The following is a 19,535-nucleotide window of genomic DNA, read 5'->3' as shown; positions in this document are numbered from 1 at the left end:
TCAGCGATGAGCCACAATACGACAAACTTCCTTCAGGTATCCATGTTTTTATTCTCCCGAGTTCCTGCAGCGTGAATGCAATGATGTCGGAAGTCGGGAATTTCCGAGTTGGGAATTTCGACCTCTGAGTTGTTGTGAACGGAGCATATATCTATGGGTGTCTCTAAGGATTCCAGTCATGTACCAGAGATATCTGATTGTTTTCTGAGTGTTTGTTGTGGTTGAAAACTACATATGTATTATGGTTTTTTATTTAGCCTTCTTTGTTTTGATGCTAATGCAGCATTACACTGCAAAAACTCAAGTATCTTAGCAAGAATATTTGTCTTATTTCTAGTCAAAATGTCATTTCTTTGTCAAAACAAATCTCATTCTACTTAAAATAAGACTCATCATATTAAAAGTAGCTTGTTTTTAGACACTTTTTACTTCTTTCAAGCAGATTTTCACTTGGAATAAGTAGAAAAAATCTGATAGTGGAGCAAGTTTTTCTTCCTTATTACAAGCACAAAAAACTTACTTTCACTGGCAGATTTTTCTATTTATTGTGAATTTAAGTGAAAATGATCTAAAAACAAGTTAATTTTTAGGTGATGAGTCTTATTTTAAGTGGAAAGAGATTAGTTTTAACTAGAAATGAGACATTTGGACAAGAAATAAGACAAATAAAATATGGGCCCCACTGGGCGCTGGGCCCCTAGAGTTATCATCACCTTTCTCCCCTATACAACGGCCCTGGCTATCCCTAGCGCCGGGTAGCCATGGTAACTCCGGTTTGCCTGCATCAATTTTAGTCGCGTTTAGTGTAGTTTTTTTGCTCTGGGTGACCATCAGGACAACGACTTAGGGTCAAAAATGAGGGGAATTCTGCTGCGGAGTGTCACATCTCTTCAGTCTCTGATCAGACAGGTGGTGGGGGTAGAGGAGCGTTATGGGATGGAGATGAAGGCTCTAGAAGGGCATCCCCCCAGAGATCTGGCGGGCCACCTGCTCGTCGGGGCTCTCCTTGTCCTCCCCGCTCCTCCTCTCCTCCCCGCTCCTCCTCTCCTGGTTCCAGTCCTTCAGGCCCTCGGGCAGCGTCGTGTCCTCGTCCACGCCGCCCGTCCCCTCCACAAACTCCTCGTACGTCGACTTCTCCGCAAACGGCCGCTTCCCCAGCAGCTCCACCATGTCGCTCTTGTCCAGCACCTCCTTCTCCAGCAGCCGCAGCGCCACCTGGAGGAGGAGGACGGGAGAGGAGAGGAGAGGAGAGGAGCGGTAAAGGGATTGTTCAACAACATTCTTGTCAAATTGGCCCATTGCCATAATCCCTATAGACCGAATCTCCTTGTTGTTTACATTCTACTTCCTGGTAGAAAACCAGCTGTAATTTGAATGAGATCAATAGTAACGAACGAGAGTTTAGCTATATATCATATTTTTCACGCCCTATCACCGTTTAGACAAATCTGAAATGATTGAAGAAACATTACTATTTCTGTGTGTGTGTTTTGTGTTGCTATGTGTTGTATTTATTCAGTTTGGGGGAATCACAGTGTCTAGAAAGCATCAGTGGCTCAGCTGACAGGGACAGCTAACGGTAGCTAAGCTAACGGCGGTAGCTAACGGTAGCTAAGCTAACAGTAGCTAAGCTAACAGCGGTAGCTAAGCTAACAGCAGTAGCTAAGCTATCCGCTGGAGAAAATATTTTTTCATGGAGCGTTTATTGAGTCACTGAGTTATTAAAGTTAAACAGGTAGCTAACCGTTAGCCCTGCTAATCTATGATAACCATGACTAATTACAAACATGTGCACACATAAATAGTAATGTTTGTCCAATCATTGGTTTTATAAACTTTACAAACATCAGAATAGTCTAAACGGTGATATAGTGACATGAAAAATTATATATATAATTTATAGCTACTGTCATGATGTAGTGTCATGTACTTGGTTTTATCTCATACTGTTGATAATATGGTCTGTATTTTCAGATTAGCTGCCTATGGACTGGTGTTGAAAATCAGCACATGTGCTAAACACCCCCAAGCATCTGGTCTGTCCACTGGAACAGTCTCAATGTAGCTGTGACGTCCATATCAAATAAACATAACATAAGGTGTGAGAGGTTCTGCTGGCTGAGGGGTTCTGGTACCTTCTCCACCTCGGCCTTCTTGCTGTTGAGCAGCTGCTGGGTTCTCTGGTAGGCCTCGCTGATGAGGGTGCGGACCTCGGTGTCGATGAGCCGGGCCGTGGCCTCGCTGTACGGCTTCTCCAGAACCATCTCCCCCTGCCGCGGCAGGTCGAACGACACCTGGCCCACCTTCGCATTCATCCCAAACTGAACGATCTGCAACACAACCCACACCAGGATCTGAGAGGGACACGACTGCAACACAACCCACACCACAACCTGAGAGGGACACGACTCTGGACCTCTGCAGGGTCCACCAACTCACCTTCAAGACTTTTTAAGACCATTAACCCTCTATGGTACAGTACGCATTATGATGCCAGTGGGGAAAAACTGTTTTTATGTCTCAAAATAGACTAAATAACATAATCTAAAGACATTTTTGGGGGGGTTTTTAGCTTGTAGGCAACATTGTACCATTACGGTTCATCATCTACTGTATTAGAAACACCAGTCTCTGTAGACTTTCACCTTCACTGGCCTCATCCTCATTCTCATCTTCCTCATCATCATCATCATCATCCAAAATCTAATTTATTAAGGATAAAACACAAAATGATGATGAATTATATGTTTTTGAACATTATAGAGTGTAGAGGGAAAAATGTGTAGCGTGTAGAGGGAAATACAGAGACTGTTGATGAAAAACTGTCCCTGAAGGCAACACGCATCAGTGGTTTTGCATGAATTTCCCTCTAAAACAACTCTGTGTGGTAACGTTGTGTTATTATCTCATAGCGTGGTGAATGTGCAGCTCACAACTTGTCCACCAGAGCGTTGTGGAGTTGTTGGATTGTGTATTTGATGAGGGAAACCAAGAAATCCCATAATGAGCCTCTGTAGCGTAGCTCTGAGCAGCTCACGGCTCTGCTCCACCGTTCTAAAAACATCTTGCACCGACAATTACAGGTAACGAACCTACTGCTATGACTATAGGGATTATGGCAATGGGCCAGTTTGACAACATGTTGAACTATCCCTTTAAGGCGTTTTGCGACCCTGTGACCTCTGACCTGTGCGTAGGCGCTCTGCGTGACCTTGCGCAGGTCGTCCTGGGCGCCGGTGGTGATGCGTCCGAAGAAGATCTCCTCGGAGACGCGGCCCCCCAGCGTCATGCACATGCGGTCCAGCAGCTGCTCCGCGGTGTAGAGGTACTGCTCCCTGGGCAGGTACTGAGCGTAGCCCAGGCCCTTCCCCCGCGGGATGATGGACACCTGGTAACCACGGCAACACAACACGTCAGACTGGGACAACGCCATAGCAACACATGAAGACGTCAGAGGACAACAACGCCACCGTTAATGGTGATCAGGGCCGGTATGTTGCAGGCGTGTTACAGGCGTGTTGCAGGTATGTTGAAGGCGTGTTGAAGGTGTGTTACAGGCCTGTTACAGGCGTGTTGCAGGTGTGTGTGTGTAACAAACCTACCATGGGCTCAATCCTCACATACTGGCACTGTGTTTACGTCACAGCCCATATTTATGTGCTGAGGGGAGCCCTGCTAACCAGTGAGCGTCCGTAAACTCTGTTACATGTGCATGGAGGCCATGGCGGTTGAGTGCATTACTTATTGTTTTCTATGAAACAACTGCACCTGCTGATTCCAGGTCTTTCTGAAGCTCTCCACCAGTGTCCTGGACTGTTAGGGAACCCTTCTGATTATTGTTTTGACTCTTCTGTCTGAAATCTTTGGTTGCGTAGGTCTTTAGACAGCTCTTAGACAGCTCTTTGCCATTGCCCATCATGCAATACTTCTTGTCTGACACCTTGGTGGTGAGAAACCTTTTTAAAAGGCATCAATCAGGACTAAACCAGCAGATATTACTTTGCACTGATAGGAGACAGGATTACATTCTAAATACTGACAAACTCCAGCTGCTTTCTTGGCTTTCCATACCTTTTTGCCCCTCCTTTTCTTCATGTGTTTAATTTCACTTTATTACACATAACTTAATTCATGGACATTAATGTTCGGATTTCTTTGTATGTGCATTACTTGGGTTGATGCCAACATCTGGTGAAAATTTCATGTCAATAGCTCTATTAGAAATATATTTTCTGAGAAAAATGTTGACGTGTTCAATACTTATTTTCCCCGCTGTATGTTACAGGTGTGTTGCGTTACGTGTTACAGGCGTGTTGCGTTACCTTTAGCAGAGGGTCGGCGTGCTCCAGGAACCATCCGGCGACGGCGTGGCCGGCCTCGTGGTACGCCACCGTCTTCTTCTCCTCCGGCTGCAGGACCTGAGTCTTCTTCTCCAGACCTCAAACAGGACCAGCAACAACCGCTTAGCAACCAGCAACAACCGCTTAGCAACCAGCAACAACCGCTTAGCAACCAGCAAGAACTGAACTGGTCTGGTCTAGTCTTGGTCTAGGTCTGGTTCTGGTCTAGGTCTAGTTCTGGTTCTGGTCTGGACTCACCTCCGATGACCCTCTCGATGGCCTGCTCAAAGTGTTTCTGGTTGATGGCGTCGGCCAGGTGGCGAGCGGCGATCAGAGCCGCCTCGTTGCAGACGTTGGCGATGTCGGCGCCTGGCAGACGGAGAGCAGGGCGGATCAACAGCAGTTCTACTGAGTCATGGGGGGGGGGGGGGGGGGGGGTCTGTGGGTCTGGAGGTCTGGGGTTCGGGGGGTGTCACTACCCGATTTGTTACTATAGACCGAATCTCCTTGTTGTTTATATTCTTCTTCCTGGTAGAAAACCAGCTGTAATGTGAATGAGATCAATAGTAACGAACGAGAGTTTAGCTATATATCATATTTTTCACGCCCTATCACCGTTTAGACAAATCTGAAATGACTGAAGAAACATTACTATTTCTGTGTGTGTGTTTTGTGTTGCTATGTGTTGTATTTATTCAGTTTGGGGGAATCACAGTGTCTAGAAAGCATCAGTGGCTGCAGCTGACAGGGACAGCTAACGGTAGCTAAGCTAACGGTAGCTAAGCTAACGGCGGTAGCTAAGCTAACAGCGGTAGCTAAGCTAACAGCAGGACGTCAGCTGTTAAAACCCTCCCGTTGTGGGACACAACATGAAACTACTCCAGTTAGCTCAGTCATGTTGGAACTCAGATATCCGCTGGAGAAAATATTTTTTCATGGAGCGTTTATTGAGTCACTGAGTTATTAAAGTTAAACAGGTAGCTAACCGTTAGCCCAGCTAATCTATGATAACCATGACTAATTACAAAAATGTGCACACAGAAATAGTAATGTTTGTCCAGTCATTGGTTTTATAAACTTTACAAACATCAGATTAGTCTAAACGGTGATATAGTGACATGAAAAATTATATAAATATAGTGAAACTCTCGTCCGTCACTATTGTTCTCATGCTGGTTTTCTACCAGGAAGTAGTTGTAAACAACAAGGAGATTCGTCCTATACTGGTCTGCGCATGTGCAGACCGGCCGCCATCTTGGACCGCTGTCTACGGCAACTCCACTTGAACAAACTTCATCAGGGCGCTGCCCGATTTGCGTACAAGGTGAAGTCTGCTTAAAGTTCTGTAAATTTAAAATACGGTACTGTGAAAATGATTAAAAACAATTAAAAAAAACGCGGACGTCCGTCATAAGACAGCTGCGGCAGACTCGTTTATTCAGTGAGTGTTGTGGTAGTTGTGATTGTTTGTGGTTGTCATGGTGATGAGGCCGGCGAGAAAAGACGAGAGTAAACACTAAAAGTCTCTACCTCTGATCCTGTTTTCATACCACCACAACCAACCCTCAATTTACATTACTAATAAAGTATATTTAAAAAAAATAAAAAGACGCACACAGGGCAGTGATCCTAAGTCAATTCAACTAAGTTTGTCCAAGTGGAGTTGCCGTATGTAGCTGTCACAAATCGGGTAGCGATGCAAATCGGGCAGTGACAGAGGGTCTAGGGGTCTGGGGTGGAGGGCGGGGAGCTCACCTGAGAATCCAGGTGTGAGGGCGGCCATCTTCTTTGCCAGCGAGTCTTTGTCCACGTCGACCTCGAGCTTCAGAGGACGAAGGTGAACTTTAAAGATGGAGGCTCGACCTTTAATGTCTGGAGGACCTGGGACAGAACACAGACAGCGGACCGGATCAGAACCACAACCAGAACCAGAACCAGCTGGTCAACACGTCTCCGTGGTAACCTGACTCACCGATGTAGATCTGCCGGTCGAAGCGTCCCGGTCTCATCAGCGCCGGGTCCAGGATGTCGGGTCTGTTGGTTCCCGCCAGAACCACCACGTTGGTCGCCGTGTTGAAGCCTGAGACACAGAGAGCAGTTGAGACCTCGCACGCACTTCCTGTCGCTGCGGCAACGTGCCCAACCTCCCATAATGCATCAGGAAACTCACGTTGTGTCCAAAATCACTCACTCATTCCCTCCTCCCTACTCACGACATAGTGAATTCAATATAGTGACTATAAAGTGACTCACTGGTCAAATAAAAAAACACTTTCAGACACTACTCCGCCGCACAGTTAATGACGTATTACGTCACGTAATTAAAACGTTCCGACCGCGATTGTAACGGCCGGCGTAGGTACCATGGATACAACCATGGTAACGGCCGGTGTAGCATAGACCTACGGATGTACCAACATAAAAAGAGGAGTAAAGCAATATATTAAGCGGTAATATATATATATTTAATAGGGCTGTCAAACGATTAATTTTTCTAATCGCGATTAATCGCATTTTTTCCATAGTTAACTCGCGATTAATCTCTATTAAAAATATTATATATAGCGCTTTGGACTTTCAACACTCCAAAGTGTTATAATCTCTAGACAAACAACTTTTAGACCAGACCTAGCAGGCCTAGTACCTAATCATAACACATGATGCATGAAACTCACACAGAATTGAAACGAATCGCATCCAGTGGAAATTGCCCGTTACTTTGCTACACCTCTGCCTGGCCACGTGCATTTGTTTACAACAAAGCCGTCAAAAAATCAATGGATGGAGCGGTGGATATATGTTAGACTGTGTATATTTGTGTAGCAACCAACTTGAAGGTGCCTTACCGCCACCTACTGGACTGGAGGTCCCACAGTCCAGTCCTCCAGTCCAGCAGACAGAGGACAAAATGGGCCGCGATTAACCGCGATTAAAAAAATTAATCGCGTTAATTTTTTTAATTAATCGCATCGCGATTAACGCGTTAACTCTGACAGCCCTAATATTTAAGCATCAAAGATGTTCAATCACACCCACATAGTTTGAAACAACGTTCAAAACACACACAGCCAGTGTCACAACTAAGCATAAAGTCCGCTAGCTTAATGCTAACGTATAATGTAAAATCTCATAGACGGGCTAACAGAAATTAGCCTCGCTATCCAGAGTCTGTGGTCAGTTTATAACGCTTGTTAGGAAATTTGCTCTGACGTTTGTTGTGGGAGTCTGTGGAAGCCACGACCGGACAACTCTGGCAGCTGGACACATTTATTGAGGCTGCTGCACTACTGCATTTATTTGGTAGCTACACCGGTCACTACTTGCATTTATTTGGTAGCTACACCGGTCACTACTGCATTTATTTGGTAGCTACACCGGTCACTACTTGCATTTATTTGGTAGCTACACCGGTCACTACTGCATTTATTTGGTAGCTACACCGGTCACTACTGCATTTATTTGGTAGCTACACCGGTCACTACTTCATTTATTTGGTAGCTACACCGGTCACTACTGCATTTATTTGGTAGCTACACCGGTCACTACTTCATTTATTTGGTAGCTACACCGGTCACTACTTCATTTATTTGGTAGCTACACCGGTCACTACTGCATTTATTTGGTAGCTACACCGGTCACTACTGCATTTATTTGGTAGCTACACCGGTCACTACTGCATTTATTTGGTAGCTACACCGGTCACTACTGCATTTATTTGGTAGCTACACCGGTCTGCATTTATTTGGTAGCTACACCGGTCACTACTGCATTTATTTGGTAGCTACACCGGTCACTACTGCATTTATTTGGTAGCTACACCGGTCACTACTGCATTTATTTGGTAGCTACACCGGTCTGCATTTATTTGGTAGCTACACCGGTCACTACTGCATTTATTTGGTAGCTGCACCGGTCACTATTTGCATTTATTTGGTAGCTACACCGGTCACTACTGCATTTATTTGGTAGCTGCACCGGTCACTACTGCATTTATTTGGTAGCTACACCAGTCACTACTGCATTTATTTGGTAGCTACACCGGTCACTACTGCATTTATTTGGTAGCTACACCGGTCACTACTTGCATTTATTTGGTAGCTACACCGGTCGCTACTTGCATTTATTTGGTAGCTACACCGGTCACTACTGCATTTATTTGGTAGCTACACCGGTCACTACTGCATTTATTTGGTAGCTACACCGGTCACTACTGCATTTATTTGGTAGCTGCACCGGTCACTACTGCATTTATTTGGTAGCTACACCGGTCACTACTGCATTTATTTGGTAGCTACACCGGTCACTACTTCATTTATTTGGTAGCTACACCGGTTGCTACTGCATTTGGACACCACTGCGACAACTGGTCACTAGATAGAGAGGAGGGGGGGATAGGACACAGCCTCAGACTAAATGACACATTTCCCATGATGCATCAGGAAACTCAGACTAAACGACATACTATTTCCCATGATGCCTTTCACCCACCGTCCATCTCCACCAGCAGCTGGTTCAGCGTGTTCTCCTGCTCGCTCTGGCCGCCGAAGTTCCCTCGGCCGCGCTTCCGTCCGACCGCGTCGATCTCATCGATGAAGAGGATGCACGGAGCGTTCTTCCTCGCCATCACAAACAGGTCCCGCACCTACACAGGAAGTGACATCATCAGCAGAGGAGGAGGATGAAGGAGGAAGAAGAGGAGGAGGAAGAGGAGGAGGAAGGAGGACGAGGAGGAAGAGGAGGAGGAGGAGGAGGAGGAAGAAGGATGAAGGGGGAGGAGGAAGAGGAGGAGGATGAAGAGGATGAAGAGAAGGAGGAAGAGGATGAAGAGGAGGAGGAAGGAGGAGGATGAAGGAGGAGGAGGAGGATGAAGAGGAGGATGAAGGAGGAAGAGGATGAAGAGGAGGAGGAAGGAGGAGGAGGATGAAGGAGAAAGGAGGAGGAGGAGGAAGGAGGAGGAGGATGAAGGAGGAGGAGGAAGAGGAGGATGAAGGAGGAAGAGGATGAAGAGGAGGAGGAAGGAGGAGGATGAAGGAGGAGGAGGAGGATGAAGGAGGAGGAGGAGGAAGAGGATGAAGAGGAGGAGGAAGGAGGAAGAGGAGGATGAAGGAGGAAGAGGATGAAGAGGAGGAGGAAGGAGGAAGAGGAGGATGAAGGAGGAAGAGGATGAAGAGGAGGAGGAAGGAGGAGGATGAAGGAGGAGGAGGATGAAGAGGAGGAGGAAGGAGGAGGAGGATGAAGGAGAAAGGAGGAGGAGGAGGAGGAAGGAGGAGGAGGAAGAGGAGGATGAAGGAGGAAGAGGATGAAGAGGAGGAGGAAGGAGGAGGATGAAGGAGGAGGATGATGAGGAAGGAAGAGGATGAAGAAGATGAAGATGGCCGCCCCTCACCCTGGCCGGGCCGACGCCCACGAACATCTCCAGGAACTCTGACCCGTTGACGGTGATGAAGGGAACGTTGGCCTCTCCGGCCGTGGCCTTGGCCAGCAGCGTCTTCCCTGTCCCCGGGGGCCCCGTCAGGATGGCCCCCTGGCAACGCACATAGCAACACACGTAGCAACACACATAGCAACACACATAGCAACACACATAGCAACACACAACACATAGCAACACACATAGCAACACACAACAACCAATCAGTGTTGGGGTCAACCAATGAGAGAACAGTTGGTTCACGCATCATCGCATTCGTTTACAACTTTCAGGGTTCCTACACATTTGAAATGTCCAAATTCCATACTTTTTTTCTCACCAGACTCTAATTTCCAGACTTCTCGGTAAAAAAATTTAAATAATTTGTGTTATTTGAGTAAATATTAGGGCTGGGATGATACGCTTTTCTCCCGATTCGATTTTTCTACGATTTTTTGGATGGCGATTCGATTTAAATTGTGATTCTACGATATTGCCGATTCTCTCTATGATTTTTAGTCTTTAGCATTTTTAACATTTATCTGCACACAAATACTGTAGGAGCCTATAAATGAACATACTCCATTATAAAGTGAACTTAAACCCTTTTCAAAACCTGGACTCTCTGGATGTAAAAAAGGCGAACAAATGCACATTGCACAGTATTTAAAAAAAATTTCCCCAAAAAAATGATTGATTTTTGAAAAAAAAAAATCGATTAAAAAAGATATTGCGATATATATGTGAATCGATTTTTTCTCCCACCCTTAGCGGTTACCTTGGGGATCTTGGCGCCCAGGTCCTGGTACTGTTTGGGGTTCTTGAGGAAGTTGACGAACTCCATGATCTCCAGCTTGGCCTCCTCGCAGCCGGCCACGTCCTTGAACTTGACGTCGATCTCGTCCTTCAGGATCTTGGCCGTGGTCTCGCTGACGCTGAACAGACCTCCCATCCCCCGGCCGGGCCGCCCGCCGCCCGCCGGGCCGCGCCGCAGCATGAAGAGCAGGAAGCCGATGATCAGCACGGTGGGGAGCATGCTGAGCAGGAAGGTGCTGCAGACAGGGAGACAGTTACCAGGGTTACAGGGGTTACCAGGGGTTACCAGGTCAGAGGGTTAAAGGTTGAATATGTAGAATATTTATTATTTATTATTACATCCACGGGGCGTTTTGAGGGGTACAGAATGAAAGTATTGCTTTTCCATAAAAAATTATATTTAGTCTGAATTAATTATTTAAAAATTTTTTTGAGGGGCTCGACAATGACTGTTCGGACTTTTTACTTTCTGTCAACGTTCTGTTTACATTCGTACCTGCCTGTAGCCGACACGTGGCTCAATTCTCCGCTGTTTTCCTGCCTCCTCCCGGTCGTATGCGTTTGTTTCCAACCAAGCCTTTTTAATAATCAACGTATTAAATCGAACCTGTTCCGAAAACCGCTGCTATTACTATGTCTTCTCTTACACTTATGCAGGTAGCCTTCTATTGTTCTCTCTCTCTAAATGTGAGGACTACGGATGGAAATGAGCTCCTAGCTATATTTACATGACGTGATGTGCACATCACTAATTGTTCATTAATGTGCATTGTCCTCGTCAAATAAACAATTAAAAAAAGCTGACTAAAACTTTGGAAAGGAGCGCGGCACTCAATGAGTTAAAAGTAACGTGGACGGTCGCCATGTTTGTTGTCATAAACTGTTGACTCTGTGCTGTAAAGCAGTGTTTCTCAAATGGGGGTACGCGTACCCCTAGGGGTACGTGAAGGCACTCCAGGGGGTACGTGAGATTTTAAATATATATATTTAAAAATATATAAATTCCAAAATCCATTAAAATAATTATATAACGGATATTTCAATAAAATACATGTCTAAATTCATAAACTAAATCTTATATTCAGTGGGCTACTTAATTCATTATCCTAAAAAAAAAACCGAGTCCCCCCCCACCAGATGGTTTAACCCAACCTGGCATTTGCCGCACGGCATCGCCTGTCAATCAAACAACGGAGTCGGGGTTGACGTAGCAGCAGCGCTGCTGAAACACGGAGGGATAAGTGATAAAAAGTCGAAACCAGCGCCGGTAAAATCCCGACAGTGTTCAGAAGAATTTGTGGTGAAGGGATTTACGTCCACGAGTTGCAACCCACTCTAGGCATCATATTTTTTTTTTCTGTGGGGAGAAGTTAGCAAACAGTGGCATGAAGCTGCTCATCTCCAGACGCATCTCAACACAAAACATGCACGTCATGTCGGTGAGCCTCCTGACTGCTTCATGAGGAAACTTTATGAATACAGGTTGGTGTTACATGAGATTTTAAACGACAGCATCAAAGTGATCAACTTCATAAAGTCAAGGCCACTAATGCAGGTGTGTTTCACTGCCTCAGTTAACACAGACAGAGAGAGAAGTCCTCTGGCTCTCAACCTGTTGTTATGATCTGAAGACACACAGTCCCCCCATGCCACCGTGTTGCAGGACACAGACTGACTTGCAAAGCAGTATCCCTACTGTCTGGGCTTTTATTCTGTGTGTGAAGAAATGTGTATCTATAATTGATATCATGAATTCATTTTGAGAACAGATATTTATTAGATAGCATTTTAGACTGATGATTATTCTCATGTGCAAAAATCTTTATAATCAAGTTGATTATTTTTTAGTCTGTATTTCTATATATTTTTATTTCCAAATAGTTCAAAAGAGGCCACTAACCAATGTTTTACACAGTTTTAAAGTAAAATAAAGCAGACACTGATGACACATTGCTGTGTTTTACGTCTTTTGGTCCAAAAATGCTTTGCGCTGGGTAGGGGGTACTTGGCTGAAAAAATATTTCACAGGGGGTACTTCACTGAAAAAAGATTGAGAACCACTGCTGTAAAGGACGCATGAAAGTGTGTGGGCACTGGGCAGTGACGGCAACAACGTTTGAAACGGACGCATACAATTCAATTTTGTCTGTACGTGATAAAAGGTATGAATGAGCCTTCACAGAGGGTCAGACGGTTACCAGGGTTACCAGGGTTACCAGGTCAGAGGTCAGACTCACCCGTCGCTCTCGGTGGAGTAGACCACCGGCAGCCGGTTCTCTCCCTCGATGCCCAGCTCGTACTGAGCCGTCTCCAGGTTCCTCTCAAACGTGTCCACGCTGCCGATGTTGAACCAGATGTACTGCTGCAGAGCACACAGAGATACAGAGATACAGAGATACAGAGATACAAAGATACAGAGATACATGTTGAACCAGATGTACTGCTGCAGGACACAGAGATACAGAGATACAGAGACACAGAGATACAGAGATACAGAGATACATGTTGAACCAGATGTACTGCTGCAGAACACACAGAGATACAGAGATACAGAGATACACCTCACTGAAGAACTGAAGTTAAAGGGATAGTAGCATTTAAAGTGTGGTTGTATGATCTCCAAATAGCCCCTAAGTACTTTAATTGCAGTAGAAGACTCTCTGCACTCCTCCCGTTAGCAACGCCAGCCCATAATAGCCCTGCCCAGAGATTTACAACATACAGTGTTGTGAACAGACCCAAAGAAACGGCCTATTTTCACGGCCTAAAAGAGGTTTTACCTGAAAAAAAATACACAGTTCCATTGTTCACTATAATATAATTTTTTCCAGCCCTTCAAAGTGCAGGAAAAACACAGTTTTTATTTGGACCGAACCAACTCACGTATCCCTCCGCCCAGGGTTAGCGCCCGCCGATCAGCAGTTGGTTAGAGACATGGAAGAACTTTTCTCCAGTAATAAGTTGTTTTATATTAGGAACTGTTATGAACTTGTTGAATTTGATGTAGGTGAGTTATCTGACATAAATGAAACTAACGTAACGTATCATAGGGTGGGATATGTGTTACATTTAGTGCATATACCGCTAGTTCATATATTAATAGTTTGTTATTTTGTTGCCTGTATGTGTAGGCTGTAGGCTTATCAGCTGTTTCCCTGGCTGTGAGTTTGTGGTTGCCATGGTGATGAGGCCAGTGAGTGAGTGTAAACCACTGTAGGCTACCTATATAATTGTGCTAGGCCATATTAAATCGTTAATTTAAATTAAAGAGTTATGTAGCTGAAATGTAGTATTTATATTAAAACAAAGGGCTTCAGTGATAGACCTCTGCCTCTGGAGATACAGGAAGTAAAAGTTAGACACCTCCTGACCAAGATGGCGGCGGCCACAATCCGTTCCAATGGGCAGCAGCGTCAGAGGCAGAGACATCTACGTGTAGATATCTATGCGGGACCAGCACCATGACATCATGACTCACCCCGTCCACCGGCGTCTTCCCGGGAGCGAACACGACCTTGACGTATCTCTTGTTGACGACCTCCAGCCGGTCCACCTGCAGGGACACAGCAACATGACATCACCACCGGCTGTTGCCACGGTGATGACATCACACCCAGGGCCGTTGTCTAGGGGAGAAAGGTGGTGATAACTCTAGGGGCCCAGCGCCCAGTGGGGCCCATAAAAAACCCCAGTAGTCTAATCTTTGTATGACTGATTTATTCTGCGTAAGACCCTGATTAATACTCATAGTACACTGTAAAAACTCTACATCTTTCCAAGAATATTTGTCTTATTTCTTGTCCAAATGTCTCATTTCTAGTCAAAACTAATCTCTTTCCACTTAAAATAAGACTCATCACCTAAAAATTAACTTGTTTTTAGATCATTTTCACTTAAATTCACAATAAGTAGAAAAATCTGCCAGTGAAAGTAAGTTTTTTGTGCTTGTAATAAGGAAGAAAAACTTGCTCCACTATCAGATTTTTTCTACTTATTCCAAGTGAAAATCTGCTTGAAAGAAGTAAAAAGTGTCTAAAAACAAGCTGCTTTTAATATGATGAGTCTTATTTTAAGTAGAATGAGATTTGTTTTGACTAGAAATGACATTTTGACTAGAAATAAGACAAATATTCTTGCTAAGATACTTGAGTTTTTGCAGTGTAATGCTGCATTAGCATCAAAACAAAGAAGGCTAAATAAAAAACCATAATACATACGTAGTCTAAGAAAAAAAAAGGAAAAGTTAGGGGGAGGGGCCCACTTTAGTATTCTTTAAGGGGGCCAGATCCCCTAGCAACGGCCCTGGTTACGGCGTGCTGCTCACCGCTCCCTTGGACAGGTAGTTGTTGACGAAGTCCTTCCACGTGACCTCTCGTCCTCCGTCCCTGAAGAAGAAGTAGTAGGTGACGGCGGTCCAGAACGCCGCTCCGCTCAGGAAGTACATCCGGAACTCCTTGTCGTCCCAGGGAACGTCGCCCTGGAGACGGAGACACAACCAGAGCTCTGAACACACACCGGGGTTGTCACAGCAACCGATACTTTATACTAGGGCTGGTACGATACGCTTTTCTCCTGATTCGATTCTTCTACTTTTTGGATGGTGATTCGATTTAAATTGCGATTCTACGATATTGCAGATTCTCTAGATTTTAGCATTTTTAACATTTATCTGCACACAAATACTGTAGGAGCCTATAAACTAACATACTCCATTATAAAGTGAACTTAAACCCTTTTCAAAACCTGGACTCTCTGTATGTAAAAAAGGCGAACAAATGCACATTGCACAATATTTAAAAAATTCCCCCCAAAAATTTAAAAAAAAAATTTGATTTAAAAATCGTCAAAAAAGATATTGCGATATTTATGTGAATTGATTTTTTCTCCCACCCCTACTTCGTACCGTCAGAACCGAATATACAACTTTTCCCAAATGAGTCTCCAAACCAGAAACTGGAACAACATCGGAAAAAGTCGCTTTTGACAAAAAAAAAAAAAAGAGAGAAAAAGAGAGTACGGAAGTGTATTGCATTCACTTAAATAAAAAAAATCTGTTTTTTCTGAGTAATTAATTTTTTTGGTCTGTTTTTCAAGGTAATTTATTTTTTGGTCTGTTTTTTTGAATAATTTTTTCTGTTTTTCGTTGTAATTTTTTTCTGACGTAACGTAAGGACTGATTTCAAAATAAAGGTGCTGCATGAGAGACTCTCTCTGAATGGAGTTCTGTAGTAACTGGTCGTTTCCTTTCAATATAAATCTGAATTTACTTGAAACACAGTGAAAACAAGACTGTAGTTTTTGTGGAGCATATTCATGGATGTATGTTAAGCAATGTAAAAGAAAGCGCCTTTACTCATTGTGTTATGGGTGGTACTTTTATTTTGACATACTGACACACTGACCTTCTGCAGGCGGCTGGACCAATGGGAGTCCTCCTTCCTCCCTCCTCTTTTACCTCCTCCCCCTGGTCCTCCTCCTCCTCCTCCTCCTCCTCCTATTCCTCCTGGTTTCCCTGAGGGTTTCTGAGCGTTGGAGGGTTTGGCCTCTGAGAACAGACCAGACTGGTGTCAGTACATCAGTCAAGATTCAAGATTCAAGATTCAAGATACTTTATTGTCATCGTACAAATGTGTACAAGGACATTTAAGGTCACAGTCAGGTACAGACTCAAAACAACCAGAGAATAAAAATAGAATAAATACTAAAACACTGTACATCACTCACACAACAACATCCAATCACTGATTCAGGACAGCAGCAGGTTGATCTACCTGAGTGTTCACAGGTAGATCAACCGTTTACCAGCAGTAGTAGTCAGTCAGTAGATGTGTCTGTAGTTGTGTCAGTAGTTGTACCTTTAGTTGCAGCTTCAGCCTCTGAGTTCTTTGCAGGTTTCTGAGCATCTGGAAAATATTTCTCAAACCCTGAAGGAAGAAAAAAAAAACATGTTTGTAGTTTGTAGTTCTCACACACACAACAAAAATTACACAGGCTGAACATGCTCGGCTTCACAGTAGAATGTTTATACAGCACCATGGAAGACCTGAAGATAGAAGAGATATCTGCTGATATAAACACACTGTTCTGTCACACACACACATACACACAGAGTGAGTGTGTACCTTTGGGGGGTCTGGAGCTCAGCCTCCTGTAGACCCCCAGCAGCTCGCTCAGGAGGCTCCGCCCACTGCTCACCTGTCCAGCCGCGGTGGAACACGTCACCTGCACACACACCCGACACGACACGACACGACTGACGTCACATGACGATGCATCATATCATAACGGCTGATTGGCTGCTAGAGCTCCAGGAAGAGGCAACAGGAAGGGGCAGTAGAAACCATATGAAGCAGATCACAGCTACTCAGAACCAGTGATACATCTGGTTAGGTAAATAAACCCAGAGAACAGTGCACAGCATGGGCCTTTAAAGGGATGGAGCACATACTCTTACCTCTGTCAGCTCCTTCAAACATGTCATAACTAAATCCATGAAGTTTACCTGCAGCTGTCCCAGCCAGAGCTCTCTCTGGTCCTGTCACCTCACTAACCTCACTAACACCGTTGTTGTTCTGTTACTGTCTCATTATGGTTGTCTAGTATCACTGTTTCTACTTTTAGTGTCTCTGTCCTTACTTAACTTGTTGTATGTCACTGCACGTCAAACTAACTGTCATTCTGTGGTATGTTGCATTATGTCTTTATTCTTTCTTCTCTTGTGTCACTGTTGTTGTATGTGTTTTTATTGTCTATATGTTAATGTCACTCCCCCTCTCCCTTCCCCTTAGGAGGTCTTCACCTCCTACCAGGCCATTGCCTTAATAAGAATGTATTCTTAGCAATTCTTGCCTGGTAAAATAAAGGTTTACTACTACTACTACTACATGCTAACATGCTAACCGGGGCAGCAGCGGCCAACACAAGCCGAGCAGGGAGCTCTCTGAGCGGCCACGGGGCTGACGGAGAGCCGCTGGGAGAGAGCTGGAACTACCGGACTCAGGTGTCACCTGTCCGAACAGCAGGTAGGCTCACCTGAGGACCGGTCTCCTCCCGGGTCAATGACACCTGCTCTGACCTCTGACCTCTGACTGGCTCTCAGGTGAGTCTACCTGCTCTGACGTCGGACACCTGAGCCCGGTAGTTCCAGCTCTCTCCCAGCGGCTCTCCGTCCGCCCCGTGGCCGCTCAGAGCGCTCCCTGCTCGGCTTGTTTTGGCCGCTGCCCCCGGCTAGCACAGTTAGCATGTTAGCATGTGTCGGTTCACCCACCAGCCTGGCCGGAGCGGAGGGCAGCAGCAGCCGGAACAGGCCCCTGCAGCCCGGGGAGAGCAGGCCGCGGCAGCCGGCGGACAGCCGCAGGTAGCGGTGGGCCATCTTCACCCGCGGACACAGCGACTCAGACGGGAACAGAAGCTCCAGCAGCGGCGTTAAACACGGCTCAGGCTGCGGGGCTCGGTTCTGTAATCACTCTGCGCCGCCATCTTTGACGTCCTCTGCTTCTTCACGGGGACACTGCGCTGTCTGCGGAGGACACAGCGCCCCCTGGAAACTTTATTAACAACTATATACAGAACAAAACTTTAGTTTCATGATAATGATTTAATTTTTTTTGTACAACTTGTTTTATTTTTAGGAAAATTTCACATACACAAAAGAAAATGGACTGACGGAAAACCAAACTTTGCACTTTTTTTGAAAGAGCTTTTTCAGTATGGCACCGACACCAAAGGACTTGAAATACCAAAAGCGTTAAAAACCAATTTTATTTTGGATAAGTATTTATTTATTTAATATGATCTTCTTCACTTCAATGTTTTTTTTATATACATATATATCGATATTTTATTTTGTTTATATATACATGGTAAGCATAAACTCTTTGTATATTTATATATATATATATTTTCCCCTGGCACAACAGTATTGTTCTGTACATAAATGTTAATAAAGTTTAAATAAAAAAAAGAATTCATAACAAAACTTTTGAGCCAGGGGAAGAAAAAATATATAAAAGTTTAAATATACAAAGAGTATAGAAGTATCACGTATAAAAAATGCATCGATGTAAAGAAAATCATATTAATTAAATAATTTTAGTTTTTAAAGCCTTTGGCATTTCTTTTTCTTTTTTTAAAAAAAACTTTATTAACACATATGTACAGAACAATACTGTTGTCAATCAATCAATCAATCAATTTGTTTATTTCGGGCATGTCAATTTAAATAATCATCATCACACTTCATCTTAGTTCAAATAATACAATACACATGGCCGAAAGCCCCATTACCCACAGAATAAAATCTTTTTCATAATCAGATCATATCATAATCTTTTTCTTTTGTTTTTGCTTTTTTACATTTTGATATGCCAAGGGAAAATAAAAAATATATATATATAAATATACAAAGAGTTTATGCATACCATGTATATATATATATATATATATATATATATATATATATACCATATATATATATATATATATAAAAATATATCTATATCTATATAAAAACATTGAAGTAAAGAAGATCATATTAAATAAATAAATACTTATCCAAAATAAAATTGGTTTTTAACGCTTTTGGTATTTCTAGTCCATTGATGTCGGTGCTGTATTGATAAAGTTCATTCAAAAAAAGTGTAACATTTGGTTTGCTGTCAGTCCATTTCTTTTTGTGGATATGAAATTTACCTAAAAATAAAACAAGTTGTACAAAAAAAAAAAAAAACTTAATCATTTTCCATTTGGTTGTAAAGAAGATACAAGAAAATGTAAAGAAAATGTCCTTTTCATCCAGATGTAGCCTACTGAATGTCCAGTTTTCTTTTCAATAAAATGTTGTACATTCAACCAAAAACATTTGACAATATAAACAGTGAAAAAATTAATGTGCAATAGATTCATCATACAAGCCACAGAAATCACAAGAGTTTCAATATCAAGTTTTTTCTTTTTTTGCTGGATATATT

The 19,535-nt window shown here is 43.8% G+C and overlaps 1 protein-coding gene across 2 annotated transcripts; it reads right to left on the bottom strand.

The window, feature by feature from the left end:
- Nucleotides 1–920: 920 nt before the first annotated feature.
- On the bottom strand, nucleotides 921–18,057 carry LOC311000793 (mitochondrial inner membrane m-AAA protease component AFG3L2-like). Of its 2 annotated transcripts, none has more exons than XM_083991631.1 (17): nucleotides 17,834–18,057; nucleotides 16,689–16,788; nucleotides 16,422–16,490; nucleotides 15,969–16,111; nucleotides 14,891–15,043; nucleotides 14,045–14,119; nucleotides 12,804–12,928; nucleotides 10,529–10,802; nucleotides 9,727–9,864; nucleotides 8,829–8,982; nucleotides 6,313–6,420; nucleotides 6,096–6,221; nucleotides 4,599–4,709; nucleotides 4,323–4,438; nucleotides 3,188–3,388; nucleotides 2,136–2,330; nucleotides 921–1,215 (listed from the first exon to the last, which is right to left on the bottom strand). In XM_083991631.1, the coding sequence occupies exons 1-17, from the start codon at nucleotides 17,936–17,938 to the stop codon at nucleotides 952–954; spliced, it is 2,457 nt and encodes an 818-aa protein (XP_083847757.1). In that variant the 5' UTR covers nucleotides 17,939–18,057; the 3' UTR covers nucleotides 921–951. The 2 variants fall into 2 exon arrangements, with proteins under 2 accessions (XP_083847757.1, XP_083847758.1); XM_083991632.1 differs by having other exon boundaries at nucleotides 12,804–12,925.
- Nucleotides 18,058–19,535: the final 1,478 nt, after the last annotated feature.

The sequence above is a fragment of the Trachurus trachurus genome, assembly GCF_905171665.1.
Source record: "Trachurus trachurus genome assembly, chromosome: 17".
Lineage (NCBI taxonomy): Eukaryota > Metazoa > Chordata > Actinopteri > Carangiformes > Carangidae > Trachurus > Trachurus trachurus.
This window is presented reverse-complemented; position numbering and strand designations above follow the sequence as displayed.